The 16,984-nt window shown below is 34.8% G+C and overlaps 3 protein-coding genes across 8 annotated transcripts; 2 read left to right on the top strand and 1 right to left on the bottom strand.

Annotated features, from left to right (window-relative positions):
- The first annotated feature begins 1,752 nt into the window (after positions 1 to 1,752).
- Positions 1,753 to 8,123, top strand: Nup188 (nuclear pore complex protein Nup188). Its single transcript, XM_018547392.1, has 6 exons — positions 1,753 to 1,799; positions 2,002 to 2,218; positions 2,327 to 2,794; positions 2,879 to 3,003; positions 3,104 to 3,632; positions 3,711 to 8,123. Exons 1-6 carry the CDS (start codon positions 1,771 to 1,773, stop codon positions 8,121 to 8,123), a joined length of 5,781 nt encoding a protein of 1,926 aa, XP_018402894.1. The 5' UTR covers positions 1,753 to 1,770.
- Positions 8,124 to 8,839: 716 nt separating this feature from the next.
- On the bottom strand, positions 8,840 to 12,847 carry LOC108779850 (mesoderm induction early response protein 1). Of its 6 annotated transcripts, none has more exons than XM_018547360.1 (5): positions 12,285 to 12,847; positions 12,009 to 12,147; positions 10,699 to 11,754; positions 10,251 to 10,378; positions 8,840 to 10,039 (listed from the first exon to the last, which is right to left on the bottom strand). In XM_018547360.1, coding segments are annotated over exons 1-5 (1,962 nt in total). In that variant the 5' UTR covers positions 12,287 to 12,847; the 3' UTR covers positions 8,840 to 9,402. The 6 variants fall into 6 exon arrangements, with proteins under 6 accessions (XP_018402862.1, XP_018402865.1, XP_018402866.1 ...); XM_018547363.1 differs by having other exon boundaries at positions 8,840 to 10,036; XM_018547364.1 differs by having other exon boundaries at positions 12,576 to 12,847.
- A 923-nt stretch (positions 12,848 to 13,770) lies between these two features.
- On the top strand, positions 13,771 to 15,823 carry pasi2 (Protein). Its single transcript, XM_018547367.1, has 6 exons — positions 13,771 to 13,861; positions 14,142 to 14,231; positions 14,696 to 14,905; positions 14,981 to 15,110; positions 15,218 to 15,549; positions 15,714 to 15,823. The coding sequence occupies exons 3-6, from the start codon at positions 14,705 to 14,707 to the stop codon at positions 15,813 to 15,815; spliced, it is 765 nt and encodes a 254-aa protein (XP_018402869.1). The 5' UTR covers positions 13,771 to 13,861; positions 14,142 to 14,231; positions 14,696 to 14,704; the 3' UTR covers positions 15,816 to 15,823.
- The last annotated feature ends 1,161 nt before the right edge of the window (positions 15,824 to 16,984 follow it).

Here is a 16,984-nt window from a genome sequence, read left to right as displayed (position 1 = left end):
ATGTTTTAGTACAAGATGTGGATAACGAAATCTCGTACTAACATCTGATTAAAATTTTATCAGGTTTTTTTTATAAATTATTAAACTGGTCGGAAATTTTTACACGCCGCTAAATGACACTGTACGTGACATGTATGACGCATATACAGGATATAAATTCCTGAGATCATTTCAAAATGAAAGTCCTAGTACCACAAAAAATATCGAGGCTACATTAGTTTTTAAACGAGAAGAGTTTAAAGTCAGCCAATTGAACTATCCGAAATTCGCGCGCTCTCAGGCATCGCACGTCATTGCACAATAATGAAGATGTTCTCGAGCATCAATTCTCTATTCTCTTATATTTTTCTAAACACATTTACTATTGTACTGCATGTGTGTTACTTGAACGCACGAATTTCCGAAAATTCAATTGGCTTACTTTAAACTCTTCTCATTTAAATTTACTATAGGTATCCTCGAGTGCCTCGGCATTTTAATATTAAGATTTTCGTCTTGAAACAATCTCAGGAATCTGCTATTAACGGGATACCCTGTATATCTAGAGCGTACATTTCGTTGTTTAAACAATGCTAATACTCTGCAAAAATAAAAATCAGAGCGTAAATGGTATATAAAGAAAGAGTGACAAAAGCGTAAACGAAGCTTGTAAGAAACGGAAATTGTGGGACAACAAAATGTAAAAAAAAATGTAAACGCCTGCTTTACATTTCGTTGTCCCAATTTTCGCCTCCTAGAAGCTTCGTTTACGCTTCCGTCACTCTTTCCTTATATTCGAGTTACGCTAACTTTTATTCGTCATGCATAATTAATCATAATTTCCATATTGCTCATTATTATACGGGCGATTCATATTTCAGGTAATTGTAACCCCATTTCATCGGCAGGATTCGCAAATTCGTGATCTTATTCTTTCGTTTCGTCATTTCGAGACAACATATAGCGTGATTGCGTTGTTATGATTAGACTTACCTCGATAAACGACCGCAATTTATCGGCTTCGATCACAATTACGATTTTCGCAACCTCAAGTTGTTACGCGACGCGAAAGGAATTCAAATTTCGGAAGAACTTGTTACAACTTGTAACGCGCGAAACAAAACTGATCAATTCAGTGGCGACACCTTTGAGCAAAATGTAACATTATTTTATTTTTGTCTCATTCAAAATGCTCTGAAGATCAGAGCATTTTGAATGAAAGACAAAATCAAGAATTTTCAGTAGTCGATAATATAACTTTGTTAGGCTGCGTTCTTTAATAATATCGGTGAAATATTATTAAAGAATAAATATGTGTGATCCCGAAATATATTTAAAGTCGGGACATAAAATATTTTAAAAATTTCTTTTGAAGACATTTTATAAAATAATGTCTAAAAAACATCTTAATGACATCTTAGACTTTATTTTGGACATACGTGTTATTTGAAAATTACCTTTGTTTAATTTGTTATCTTCTAATGCGCATGTGTGAAACACGAACACTATCACTAATGCGATCACACTTGCTGCTCTGTGTGTACTCTCTACTTTTTTTATTCATTGTCGCCCGCCAAGGCGCCAACGTATTATTTGAGGTTATGTAGTACCTGGTAGTAGTGCTATTAATTTATATAAAATAATAATTAATTTACATCAAAAGCAGACCATTACAATTGTAAAATAGAAAATATTTTTTCACAACTATATGTAACTTATTTATTTACATGTATAAAGACTACAAATTTTGAAAAAATACGGTGATAACATCAGATACCTAACATTTTCAACATGGAAGTAGCTCCAATGGGCAATTTGCCGTAAGTATATTTTTCATTTTATATGATTTTGTTTAATTCAAGTAGAATATATCTTATTTTGAAAGAAACAAAAATGTTAACTTTATCATTATTATTTTGCCAATATCACTTTCCTTTACAATGATTTAAAAACGGTTTTATCGATCTATTTATAATGGAATGATATAAAAGAATTAATAATTATTATTATTTTTACGGAAAGTTGTAGCAAAGATTTATGGTCTATCATATCTGGTACGACATGCTGTTGTGCTAAAGAGACTGTCGAAGAGGAAATAAAGAATGCTACTATTTTACTTAAAGAAGGGCTTCAGTTTTTTAAGCCCTATACAGATGCATCGTTACAAAGCATTTCTAAAAGAGATCCACCTCCTCTACAGCAAATGTACGATTTGATTAATAAACTTGCTCCACTCCTTGTAAGTATATAATACATATGTATTATATTTGTATAATAAATTATTTTATTGATTTTATATTTATCATAACTTAATTTTAATGTCTATCATATTTTCAATTTATTCAAGAACTTGGATGCCACAATTACCTGGGATCTAGTATGCAATTTTGTGTCGTACGAATACAGAAATTGCGCAGAGACCTTTGCATCACAGCTCTCGGATCTTACTTCTATAAGAGTATTAATCGATGATATTTGGAATTTTTATTACTCTGAGAGAGTGACCTTGATAAAATGCCTTAAACTTATGATTGAATATAAAGATAATGAAAGACATCCTTATCACAAAGAATTTGGAAAGTTTTTTAATGAGATTCTGATGGGAAATTTATTTGAATCTATACGAAAACAAATAGAAGCATTGAAATTTGTCAACTCTCCTACACGGTCGCAATTCTGTACAGAAGATCATTTACATCAATTATACAATAGCACTTTAATTGAAATGCGTGAGCTACTTCATATATTGACTGTGATTGTACATGATGTACATATGCCTAGTTATGAATTTGCAAAGTTTTATGGTAGCATTAGGGTAAGAGACTTATAGCTAAATTTTTCATACTTTTCATATTTTTAGAATGTTAGCAAAATTTTGTTAAAATAATTAATTTTTTAGGGAGAACCTAGACGATTAGTCAGTACAAAAAGTCATGAAGATAAAGAAGCTATTACTAAAAAGATTGAAGAGATACAGTACAGTCAGATAGCACTATTACTTGTAACATTGGATGTAGACAAATAGTAAGTTATTGTCATATAATATTGTAGTTGCATAATTAAAATTTGTATTGTAATAATTTTATTTTTATATGCATTTTATTTTATTTTTGTGTCTTTATAGCACTTATATGGATGAGTGGATAAATGATGTCAGAAGTAATATGCAAGATGTTTTTGAACATAAATGTGTTCGTGAAAATTCACCACAAGATGGACCGTTACTCTTGTCGTGGATGCTAGCAAATTATGCGATTGATCCGGACAATATAGACACGTTAAATCGTTTCAAACCGTTTGGTATTAAAGCTATACAACTTGATGTATTTGAGTATCTGCGAGATTTGATAAATTGCGAAATGTTTCAAGAAGAGACCTATTATGCTGAAGTTGTGCGAAGCAGCGTTTACAATCTTCTCTCCTTGATGTGCGCCTTTGTCGACGAAGATCGATTAAGTGCTTTAAATGGTATTTTCGATGCTCTGGCTGCCGTAGTCAAGTTTCCAGAATGCGCAGCTAGATTCTGGGCTAATCCATCTGACAGTATATGGTCGATTTATAAAGTTGCCAAAGAGTTGTATCCTTACAAATTCGAACCATTAACCAAGATAGCTATTGGTCTGGCATCCACAACAATTACGAGTGCTAAAAAGGTGACATAATTATATATATCGAATTTGTTTTATTAAATATTTAATATCTTACATAAAATCAATTATTTTTTTATTTAGATTGCATCGGAGTTGAATAATCTACAATCACTGACCATAGAGGTTCCTCGCCAAAGAGATTGTAATAAGCCATTACAGCCATACAAAGCGGATTGTATAATTCAAGAGAACTCATTTACTATAACTAGCAACTGCATACGCGAGAATATTACCGTGTTATCTAATGAGAAAGAACTAGTATTGTTTCGTACAAAGGCAAATTATTGGAACGCTTTGCATCATAAAATAGAACAGTTATTTTCTCAAGCAAGTCATGGAATTACAAATATCAGCATGGTGAATGGTAATTTACTAGAAAATGTTCGTCTAGGCCTAAAATTGTTGGAAGCATTATTGGCTAAAGATATTGAGATACCATCGAGCATGGTTGCTCCCACAGAATTAAGTTTCGAAATTATTAATCGATTTTCATATTCAGCACTACCAACGAACTTGTATAAAATTGTTGCTGTATGCATCAGCATTTCATCAAAATTGGTTTTGAGATATCCCGAAGACATCCTTTCGCGAACGCGATCCGGTGTTTATCCAAAATTTAATAATTGGAATCAAAAACCATTATATTTTGCGGAAGCTATTTCCTTTGATGGTGGTCTCATCGCGTCGTGGCTGTCAGGAATAGAAACCATCGAACATACGTATCCCATTCTGTGCGCGTTTCTAGATACCTTGTATAATTATCTAATCGCGAAGCATAGTAAAGAGGCCATGTACACTATCGAAATACCGGGTATGGTATTTCTGTTACAAGCTGTGTTACCTAAGCTGGACTCGTGGTATTTCGAATCAAACGCAGAAAGAATCGATTTATGGCTGAAGAGTATGTTTTGTATTCATCGATCTCTGGATTCAACTTTACCTAAAGATGACATTCGCAACGAGTTACAGCTTGTTGTAGTATATAGTCTACTTTATTTAGAGCCACGTCACGCACTGCTGAAATTACTTCGAACAGGCGAGCGCACATTGCACAATAAAATGATCTCGGAGACAAATTGGATCAATGGAAAAGGATTCAAAACTATCAAAAGTGTAGAACTAGCTCTGTCGATAGTCAATCGATTATTAATGTTTAGGAAATCTCTGGGTCTAGAACTTGGCGACAGATCACCTCTCGAAATTGCTTTGTACTCCTCTCCGAGAGTACCTAACGGACTTCTTATAGTACCAACAATTGTCAATTATCTGTATGTTTGGTTTAGCCCTTCGTTGCAGAAAATGGCTGTAAGATTACTGAAGAAATTTGCGGAGGAATTTTCCATGTCTTTGCTCGTTTGCATGGGAATGGACGGAACATCTATACGAGAAACCTTCGCATTTCGATTAACTCTACCAACATGCGCGATTGAAGTCAAAGTCGCTATTTTAGAATTAGTTGCTGTGTGTCTGGAGAAACAACCTGGCTTGACGGAAGCTCTCTTCAACATCATGCATCAAGCAGAACGCAAGAGAATCTTCCCACGTCCTGCCGACGAATTTCTTACTGAGGGTTGCAGTCAATTCTTGGACTCATATTTAGAACGAATGTACAAAGAAGATGACATTGTGTGTGATAAACTGTACGATAGCACAATGACAGTATTGCGCGCTATGTGGTATTATAGAAATGAGATTCTTGTCAATTTCTTTCGGAAGCGAGAGAAATTCTGGAGTCATTTATTCGCGCCACTTTTTAAAACTTTAGTGGCGGGTGCGAAAGGTTATTCTCAATTGTTAGATGTAATTACATTGGAATTATACAAAAGCCCGTTATTAGAGAATAATTTTTCAAAAAGTTTAAAAGAGCTGTTGGACAAATCTAAGGATCATTGGAAAAAATTAGCTATGTATGTTCTCGATGTTCCTGCAAACAATGAAAACGAGAAAGAACAGCATACAAAGCAAGACAGACTCATAGAACCACTGTACGAAATTAATTTAGAATCTTGGTATCACTTTATCGTTATGCTCACCGACGATCGAACAGCGAAAAATTATCCGATTAATGTAACACAGGCACATCTCCTAACTCAGTTGGCCTTGGATTCTCTACTGGAGCGAGTGAAGGAACCTAATGATTCTAGTAGTGGCAAGATTCCGATGTTATTGGCTTCTTTATCTCTGAGATGCATCACATCCTGGAAACAGATGTGCGTCGGCGACTCGAGGATTTTTAAAACCAGACTATCGCAGCTGACGCAAGAGATAGCGCAAACTTATCGCGGTTTTGGAAAGGCTCTACGGCAGACAATGATATCCTTACTTCTTGGATGCGTGCAATTGGTTAAAAGTACTTTAGCCGAAGATTCGGCAAGTCTGGAATATCTTTTAGCTCACTCTTGCACGATCGCTATTTATGAACTAGAAGAATTGAAAAAAGCTGCCCTTCAATTGGAACAACGAAAACAGCAATTCTCTGTCACTCTCAATACTGACGAGAAAGATACACAAAAGAAGGCTGATTGTCACAGCACGGAGACACTCCGTGGTATACGAGAGAGTCTACCGGCAACGTTAGCTATCAGTATGGTGACGCAATTGTTACGATCGTACGTTGAACGGAATGCAAATTTCAAGCATCGTCTAAGAGCTAGTTGTGTGCAACTTCGTCAGATGATACCTGAATTGATGGTATGCGTCGGTTATACTCTTCAAAAATATCCATATCTGAAGTTTAGTGCAGCAGCTCTGAGCTTGTTGGGCGTTATATCGCGTTCACCGTATTGTCTATATCCTATTAACGATAATGATATCGCGAAACTCTGGCTGAGCTTGATTCCACCAGCAGACATCTCCAATAGTATGCTCGACTCATTGTATGATGATTCGGTAAATGGTCAGTGGCGTTGCCAGGATTGGTGGCCGTTGTACACACTGGGCTTGGAATTTCTAATAGGCCTGGTCAGCAGCGAGACGCACATGATGTTTGTTAATCATGTGGTTGTTTTCTTAAATTCTCACGAACATCAATTAATGGTGGTATCCACATTATTGAGGCACACTGCCGATCTGCTAGCCGCCGATCTAATTCAATCACTGGTCGCTCTTATACATGCTACAGCCACGCAAACATATATTTGGAATGCAATTCAACCAAGTGTTCGCGAAACTCTTATTAAATGTATGTATTTGGCATACGATAGTACAGTGAACCTATTGCTGAGGCCGCGGATACTTAAATTCATCATTGACGGTATCAGCGTGGAGAGTGCCGAAGAGCTCGAGTCTTGCGATAGTCGGTTACCCAGTGGTGAATTGAAATTGTTGGTGAACAAACTGATTGTCATAAATACAACCTGCGCGTTAAGCTTCGTCCACTTCTCGCCCAAATTGAACACTCTAGTAGATACGATATATACTCAGGATTATTGGTACACGCCGATGGCCGAGATGAACTTTGGGCCTCCACAAATGAGCATGAGCTCCGGTCCGCGGCTTACTTATGGTACGATAATCAGCTCGACGCAGCTGTTTACCCAGGCTCTTCACTCTCGTTCGCAGCCCGTTGCTGCTTCATTACCCGTGTCTTCAATGTCACAGCCTGGACGTGAAGACAAAACGGATTCTGCAAAAAAAGAATGGGAACGTGCCGCGCCAGAAAATCTTCGTCGCATGCATACGAGTAAGGATTTACGACGAATAATTCACGCGGCTTCTGGTTCAACTTCTAGAACGTCATCTAACATTGGCGGAGAATTCCTAGGGTACGTCAGTGGTCTAGATGTCACCGTGCCATTACTTAGCAGCCCTAGACTCGTGCGTCGACCCTATGATCCATTGATATGCGAAAACACTATTCTTTCAAGAGCAACTGCTTTGGCAACTGGTAGACATGTCACGAAGAGTAGCAGTGGAGCTGCTGGCGCTCCGGGCAACGGTAGCCCAATCATATCAAGAAATCACAGATTTAGTGATCCATGGTTTGAGTCCATGGATGAGAATAATACACGATTGGCATTGGAAATCAATCTTATCCTGATATTGTCACAGGCTCTGGAAGGAGTGAAAAGCCCCAGGCTCGCTTTACGAGATCGTCAGCTCATAGCGCGGGAGACCGCTACCGAATTAGGAGTTTTCTTTGATTTTCTCGAACACCGAGGTACTCCCGATATCTGGCAAGTAAAGGGTTCCTTGATAGATGCAGATACAAGGAGTTCCAGGACGATTCAAGATACGAGTGATCCGACGCAAACAAATTTACCAGCAAGACTTCAAAAGAACAGTACTATTGACAAAGCACCAGTGTGCTTGCCCGACCACGAAAATTCTTCAATGGAGATTAATCGAATTGAAATACAAGAGAAAAGACTTGACGATAGTGTCCTCACCACTGGCGTTTTCAAAACGAATGTCAGCAGTGTACAGTTTTTACCATTAATGGGAAAATTACTTAAGACAGTTGTTGAGTCGTTGGACTCGGCACAATTCCGATAAACAGTATTTTTCAAACATAGTTCTTGATACATATATATTTCATTATTTTCAAATGATGTGTGAATTCAGAGTTCGAAAATTAAATCTACTAGAATAATGAATATAAATGAATATTATAAATAAATATTAAGAGCTACATTTTTATACATTATACAAAAGCTACCATTTTTTGACATGTTTGTAAGTAAATAATTTGACATACTTAAGCATGTATGATATAATTAAGCACTTAGTGTGTATGTTATATTTTGCAAAAAAAATTAAAAAATATCTGCAAATGTTAATTGATAATGTCGTAATATAAACATATAAATTTTTTTCATACATCGCGTATCGTAACATAAATATATAGGAACATTCGATAAGGAGTAGAGACAAACAGGAATCTAAAGGATATAATATTCAACGTTTCTAATTTATAGACTGTACTTTTTTTTATATCAACACTATAAATGATTAAACATAATATAATGCGTATTCAGTAAATTAGAAATATTTCGTGTTTCTTAAATAGATTGCTAGGAAAATATAGAAATACAAACTATATGATTTTATACACAGCCAACTACTTAACGAGAAAAACGAATTATTAGGATCGCTATTAATGCGTATTCTTTACATTAAAATAATAATGACTGTGTTTCTATTAACTTTATCATTCAACATTTACCAGATTTCATTTTTTGTCAACTAATAAATCATTGTGTAGAGCTCCGCACGATACTTTTTACAAATTTATTGCCGATCCGAAGACAAATATTTGTCTCCGAAAAATTGAATCATAATCAATTACATATTAACTATGTAATACAATGATTTATCCATAAAAATTTACAGTCGCAGTACATAATACTATTCCACTTCTGTCGAATACTGGCGCTCCAGTCTCCCAACAAGTCTCTTTTGAAATGCATCTTTCTTTTTGTATGGAATATCTCTAAGTTCATAAACAGATAGAAGAAAAATAGAGAAAGCTACAATAACCCTCGCTCGTTTTGCCGCGTTTATTTTCAATTTGTTTTAATCTTACATACAATATGCTCCAATCTTTCACGCAAAAATGCGTCCTTTCATTTTCCGTACACTATACAACATCGCGCACTTGCGCTAAGGACGATTAGTAATTATATTACGCGCGATACAGTATAAAAATATAATCCTTGATATTAACGAATATTATGCGTTACGACAATAGCGATGGTGCAAGTGCCGAATTAGGCACTCCGCGCAAGGACATTCGCCGCCTTTCAGGATGAACACCTGAAGGTCGGATTAGACGCTAAGGGGGCAGATGAGGTAAAATGTTCTCGGGCGAGGGTGTGTCGTGAGAATCATTACTTCTGGATGTTACTCGTTGATGATAGTAATTATTTGAGACAGCAGTGGCGGCAATAGTAGCAGCAGGAACGGTAGAACTAGTGGTAACTGTATTCGTCGAGCTGAGACTTGTGACCATTGCCGTAGACGTAGTGGCTGTGGTGGTATTTATCGTTATTGTTGTAATGACTGAAGAGGTAGGTTGATTTCGAGACGCTAGACCACTCCACGCTAGGGGATTTACACAACCAGATTCAGACGGACAGTCTGGATGACGAATCGATGGCGAACAATACGTCGGTGTGGTTAAAGCGCTGGAATTGCATATTGAGGACATAGTAGTCGTTGCTGATGTTACTAAGGGCGGCGGTGGTGGAGGTGGTGGTGGTGGCGGTGGTGTTGGACCGTTAACATCCGCCAATGGATCAACTATGTTTCCGTCCCAAGCATCTGTTGATTTGGATTCATCGTTGTTAGTCACATTGGTACTCGATCTTTGCCGCTTGGTATCACCATAGAGCAAACAATGAACGTTTGGTGAGCTACTGCGATCTCGCACTCCCTCTTGCTCCTCAAGGAATCGGTCCATATAGTCCCTGCTTGCAATTTAATGGTTCTGTCATTCACGTTTGCAGTAATTGTATTAACGAAAGTAATTACATTGTAAAGTGTTAATTGGGTAATGTTATTACTCAAGTGTTAGATTTAATTTTTTTAATTATTGAGTAGATTGCAAGTAATATATTCATTATAAAAGCTTTCGTGTTTTTTAATGTAAAAGTTAGAAATTGTGATAGAGAAAATACTCACGTGATACCGGGGTGCAGAGCATATTTTTTCTTTTCTAATCGCGCTTTGTACGTAAATATATCATGGCGCTCCGTTTTCTTCCACAAATAATAAAATTGTACTAACTCTCCGACCGATCTCGTTCTCACCTATAAAAAAAGCAATGTTTCGCTATAAAGTTTACTGTCAAATTTGAGTCATTACAATACAGCAATAACTTGTACATATTAAATTAATTGTATAATGTAAAATTATGCATTTTTACTGAAAAAGTCTGCAATATTTTTATTGTACCGTACAATGATAGCGCTTTTTATACGGTTGTGAAAAAATTAAGCACAATGATACTGATTAACAATGCAAAACCTCAGTATTTATAATAAATATTGGAACCATTCTATTCTCAACGTTCATTTCAATCTTTAATAATGTAAGATTTAAGATTTAATTGTATGTATGTACTGCATACCTTATTTTTCTGTATAAGATGAAAGTCTTTTCCATAAGTCCGCAATCCAGATTCAAAATTATGGCATTCCTCTTCTGACCAAAGACTCACTGCATCCGTAGGAGGAAGTACATTCATTCGACGTCTTCGTAATGCTTCTTCAAGATTATAGCCACACTGTAATAGAAGATACAAAGCCTGCTCGTCGTCTCTAATATGTGATCCTGCTGGCAATGAGCCACCCTTTACCGCTGGAAGTTGCGCGCGTTCTAGAAACTCTTCTGTATCTTCCTCGGATATATGACTGGGATCCCATAACATTTTATCTTCATTTTCATATGGCAATGCATCGTCATAACGACACAAACCTTCCGGTATCGCTGCTTGATAATCAGTACCAACCATGATTGTTTTTTTCCATTCCTCCTCGTCTGGACTGTAGTCACAGTCGTCTTCTTCTTCTTCACTTTGAGGCCTTGAAACACTTCGTAATAATCTCGAACTGCCACTGCCTATTCCCGCACTGACTATCCTATCTTCTGGACCATCGATTGCGCCACTGGTATTACCTTCCTCGATAGTGCTATCAGTAGCACTAGCTCCTCCTAAGTTAACTATAACACTGCACTCAACAGCATTAGCACTTCCCGTTGTAGGTGATGCTCTATTTTTCTTCCTGCTTCCACTTCGAGTGCCTGAGCAATCATCGGCTTCAGCATCTTCATCATCATCCTCATCGTCATCGATTCTACGTTTCCTGCTATCCCTGCTGCCTGCATTAATGCTGCTATTGCCTTTCGTTGTTGAGCCTGCTAATGCCGATGTTTTATCCTTCCCCTTAACCAGCATTTCTGTATAGAATTGTTTAAGGTCTGGCTCGTTACTAGTTGCGTCAGCCTCGTCGTCATCATCGTCATCGTCTGCATCGTTGTCACCTTTGTCCGAGTAACGCTCCTCTGTCTCGGGATCGCCGCTTCCAGATGGTATCAGCATGTGATCGGAACTGTTGGAATTCTCCGTCGAGGGATCACCGTATCCGTACATGGCAAGAAGATCTTTCAGTGGCATATCACCTTCCTTGCTCAAAGAGACAAAAATAGATCATTATTACATCGAGCGTACTTTATGGACTAAACATGGAATCTCACTACGAGAACGCACTTTGAGTCCAAAGTGTTGCGGAAACTTATCATAATTGTAATTATTTATGGGCTCGATTTTTTCATTTCTCAGGCTTGATCCTAGAATAGTCGGGATCAGAACTTCGTTACAAAGTGACAGATGTATAATATATAATGTGCAAAGTGTTAATATCAGACATAGAGATGTACCTTTTGCAAGTTGGACAACTCGTTGTGAGAATCCTCGCTACCTTCTAAGGCTTCTTCCTCGTCCAATGTTCGTTCGTCATCAAAATCATTTACCATCATTTCTGTTGCAGAACCCATATCATAATCTCGATCTGCTGCCCTGTAAGAAACACATATCGTTAGAAGCAATATCGTCGCGAACACATCCTTTGCTACGATCATTCTACATCTTTCTCGGTACACAAAACAAGTTACAATTTCTACAGTTAGTCGCTACGTAAGTGGATGCGCACTTACATGATTCTACAATCCCTATGCACCGAGATAGGAACATAACACACAAACGGTATATACACACATCAATGCATAGACGTAGCACCGGGATGTATCACCACAATTGTACATACAACTACGTTCCCCAACAGTCTGCGTTGTGCGAGCCTTCCAACACGGAGACAGGAGTCGGTGGTGGGTTTGACTTAGCTTAGTTCGACTTCAACATTCAACGTAGGCGGGATAAAGACAGGTTTACATTCGGAACGCGGCGGGTGTCTAACCTCAATCTGACGAGTCACAGTGGGTACTCACAACACAGGTGTCACAGTCTTGACACCGCGGCAACTGACATTTCACGAAACGTCACAGGATACCGGCCAGCCCGTCTCGTCGATATTTCTCGTTCACACTGTGAGACTACCCGAGTCTTTTCCTGTCGTCTTCGTTTGTCGCAAGCGACAACAAATCCGTCTCGACTCGGACGTACGAAAAGTCAGAGACACGTAAGGCACAACATTTCATCGAATAAGAAAACACGCGACTCGCAACATCACACAATTCTATGTCACATGCGGAGATCACAAGTTTACAGGCGAATCAACCGAAAGACGCACACTCCATTATTTGTATTCGTCGCATTCGTTTCCCCCGAGTTCTCTGTGTTCAGAAAATGGACGCAGCCGAGTGCAGCCGAGAGCGTTACCGAGCTTCTCGCGCGCTCTCCATCCCTCCCACGCAAAAGAGAAACAAAGCGTCGCGTACGTAAATTCAAAATGCAGCGTGATTGGCCCACGAACGTAACGAATAACTAGATGGAGGGCATTTCGACGTTTTCAGGAGTTTCTTTATGAAGATTGATCAAATAGCGTTTCATTTTGAAAGATGTATATTTCTATTATCGAATATTTTGTCCAATTTTTTATTAGTTTGTTTAATCAATGTTTATGTTATCTCAAATAATACCTATACTATTTTTTATTAACATCTTTTTTTCTTTTTAAAGAAATTATAACTTATTAAGTTATTACATCTGTATTATTTTAGTTAACTTTATTGAATTACTAATTTTTTAATCGAGTTGAATATATGACGAGAAAAAAAATATATATTACATATAATTAGAAATTTTACTTTAGACTATTGAATTAATCGGAATTTCATCGAAATTATTCTGAGATACTGTTTTATCTGTAACATAAATTTATTAACCATAATAACTAATAATAATAATAATGTTAATTGAATATTATTAAACAATGTTGTATTAATGCTTTATTTATGAGATACACATCGACGACTATCGCTCATTATATTATATGTTATAATTGTTCATCATATTTTTACAATATACAATATTGGTGCGTTCCAAAACTCATTCTAGAGAGATACGTTGACTTTCACTCCACCCCCTCCGCCTGTTCTTTCGTTACATTTATTTGTTACCTTCCACTCTATCTAACACATTTTAGCCATGCCATGGCCGTAATTGCATACAAGCAATTGAAACAGCGTTTCGAATATTTGACAAGGCGTGTCCATTACATGAGAAATTAGTACAAAACATTTTACATACATTGTAAAGTATGCAAACACAATAAGTGAGTACCAATCATATGAATAACGCACGTATAATTAACTAGTGTTCCTAATATTGTAGTATAAAAATCGCAAATTTGATAAAAATTATGCTATGAATCATAATACATTTGTTATTAAACTCATGTCATTATTATGTACGTTTTTTGCAATTTACTGCAATAATTCAATTATTGGTAACAAATTTATGCAAACAATTGTTTAAGCATCTTTGCACAAATAACAAAACACAATTTACAGCATTATTATGCTACTTACTATTTTATTTGTGTGATTTTTTAGTTCTAGAAGAGGAAACAACACAAATACATATCATATTACATATTGTAAGGAACTTACATAACTGATTATTTATTAACATCTCTATAAATCGTAAGTATTAATGAACTATAATAAAACACTGTTTATCAATACTCCATTATGTCCATTTCTACTAATATAGATATTAACTTCAATCTTATTTTAATTTATACTCTATCCTTTTTTAATTCTTAGAATTACAAAGAGATAAAAAGTAAACTAAAGATTAAATTAATCTACATTAGTAAAAACAAGCATTATACGAATAAGTTCTTTGTGGTCACTTCCAAATATATAAACCTATTGCTGAGCTCTTATTAGTATGGCAATCATCATTCAAATACTGAGTTTAACGTACTATATTCTTTAGTTTCTTATATGTCAGCTCCTATCCAACAAACACCAATAATAATATTAGTAATATAACTTCTTTTTAGTTATAATTTTCCATTCAACAACATAACTATAATATAACATAATAGTTTAATTGACTTCTTTATTTTATTTGATTGATCATGCTTGATTTTGTTTGCAAGTGAGTCAAGATGCACTATGGAAAGAAGTCTCCCAGTATGGGAACACCATCTGTATATTCCCATGTAACCACTACTCGCAGCAGTGCAAATCTCAGATCATCGAGGTCTGCTCGCAGTGTAAAGATTCCATGGTATCAAAAACCAATAGTGACGCATGCTTATATACTTGACATTCAAAGAGGTGCTATGGTCACCGCTATATTTTCATTGGTATATATTTAACAAACAATTTGAAAATTATTTCTTGTAATATATTTAAGTAATATAGAATAAATATTTTTACAGTGCCTAGCCTTTTTCACGATTTGCACAGCTATTTTTGATATCTACTGTTTGTCACAAGCTGCGCCTGGCTCTACACACTATGGATATTATATCATATCATATGAATTTGTTTATGTGGGTAATCAACATGGTAAGGCTATTTTTTTATTAAAAAAAAATAATTTTGTAAGTAAATATAACCATAAATTTCAAAAATTGATAAGACAGAATCATATATTATTTGTTTATTTTTTTCAGTTCGAAATGCTCTGATCGTGTCTGCATTGTTCTCAATGTTGGGTGGAATAGTTATCTTTGCGACTTCTTTTATGTTAATCAGAGCTCTGCGGAAAGAATATGAAAAGAAAATGGTACCATGGTTGTACAGTTTTGCCATTTTCACAATTTTCCGATTCTTTGCTTTTATATTCTTCAGCATTGTAAATGACATGATATTTGCCTATAATATCATGATGTGTCTTCTATGGATAATATTTATCTGCGTTTCTGCATATGGTTGGCTTATCGTTTATTCTTTATATCTTGAATTATGTGATCTAACGAGATTAGAAGATCTGGCTCATCTGCGGGTATGATATATTATTAAATTAATTGCATTATATATATACAGTCGTAACATATATTACAAAAATTTTATGGTTATAAACTACTATAAAAATTAAATTTAAAACATGTTTTATTGTCATTGAGCCACCTTCTCACATCAAGGTTTTAAAACATGTTATTGTTTCAGATTGGTACAATGCAGTCTTTAAATGCATCAACAACACATTCTATTGCTGGTTCTCGACCTACAACGCCTCATAGTGCAGTGTCAACTATGCCTGTTAATTAAATAATATATAAATGATACCATATATAACTATATATAATGAATAAAAAAGGTATTTGTATGTTTTTTAAGATAATATTTTATAAAAATAGAGAAATATTGTTGTTTTTCTTCTTTTTATGAAGAAAATAAATTCTTCCTACATATATAATTTACTATCTTAACACAAATTTATTTTGATAAAATCATTTTGCAATATTTTTCTTGTTATATAAAATTATTAAAAAAAATTTTTTTTACATATACCTTTTTCATCAATCAAATGTTTAATGCATATATATACTTTTTTCATTTGCTATATATATATATATATATATATATATATATATATAAAACAAAGTAATTTTTTTAAATTTAAACAAAGACACTGCCGTTGTATATAAACTAGTACGCACAAAGAATTTGTTAAAGTAGTTTATACATACACACACACACACATACATATATATATATATATGTATGTGTATATATATGTATATATATATATGTATGTGTGTGTGTGTGTGTATGTATATGTATACATTTTTCTTTACGGCTAAAACTGCTCTTTAATAATTCTACAATAAATAGACTAATCGATATAATATATAACAATACAAGTTATATAAATTCTTATAGAATTTTGCTGATAAATATATTTGCAAACTTGTTGCGATGTAGTTTTCCGTCCACATATAAAATAATTAGATTTAAACATATAATATGTATTATAAGTATTTCTTATGACATGTATTTATATATTCCGTCCACTTATACTGGCTTATAAAGAATAGAGCTTTCTTATCATATTTGACTTTATAATATCGTATATAAGTTTTCTTAATAATATTAAAATATTTGTTATTAAAATTAATATTATATTTCCACATGTTTGAAGAATATAATTATTATACTACTATTTTTGTGATTAATTTCCAAATACACCAAAAAATAGTAATTAATAGGAATAAAGTCTTTATTAACAATGTATTTAATAAAGTCTCAAATTCAAGACTTAAAATTATTTTTGTTATGGTATATTAATGAATAACTATACAATTGTGATATAATATAATAAATATAAAATTCTTCTCTCAATATAAATATAAAATATAATAAATATAAAATTCATTTTAATATCGCTATAACTTGAAATCTTGTAAAATCAAGCGAATAGGATACTGCTGTTTCCA

Source organism: Cyphomyrmex costatus, unplaced genomic scaffold, assembly GCF_001594065.2.
Source record: "Cyphomyrmex costatus isolate MS0001 unplaced genomic scaffold, Ccosl1.0 scaffold639, whole genome shotgun sequence".
NCBI lineage: Eukaryota > Metazoa > Arthropoda > Insecta > Hymenoptera > Formicidae > Cyphomyrmex > Cyphomyrmex costatus.
The sequence above is the reverse complement of the archived record's forward strand: the minus strand, read 5'-3'. Positions and strand labels throughout refer to the sequence as shown.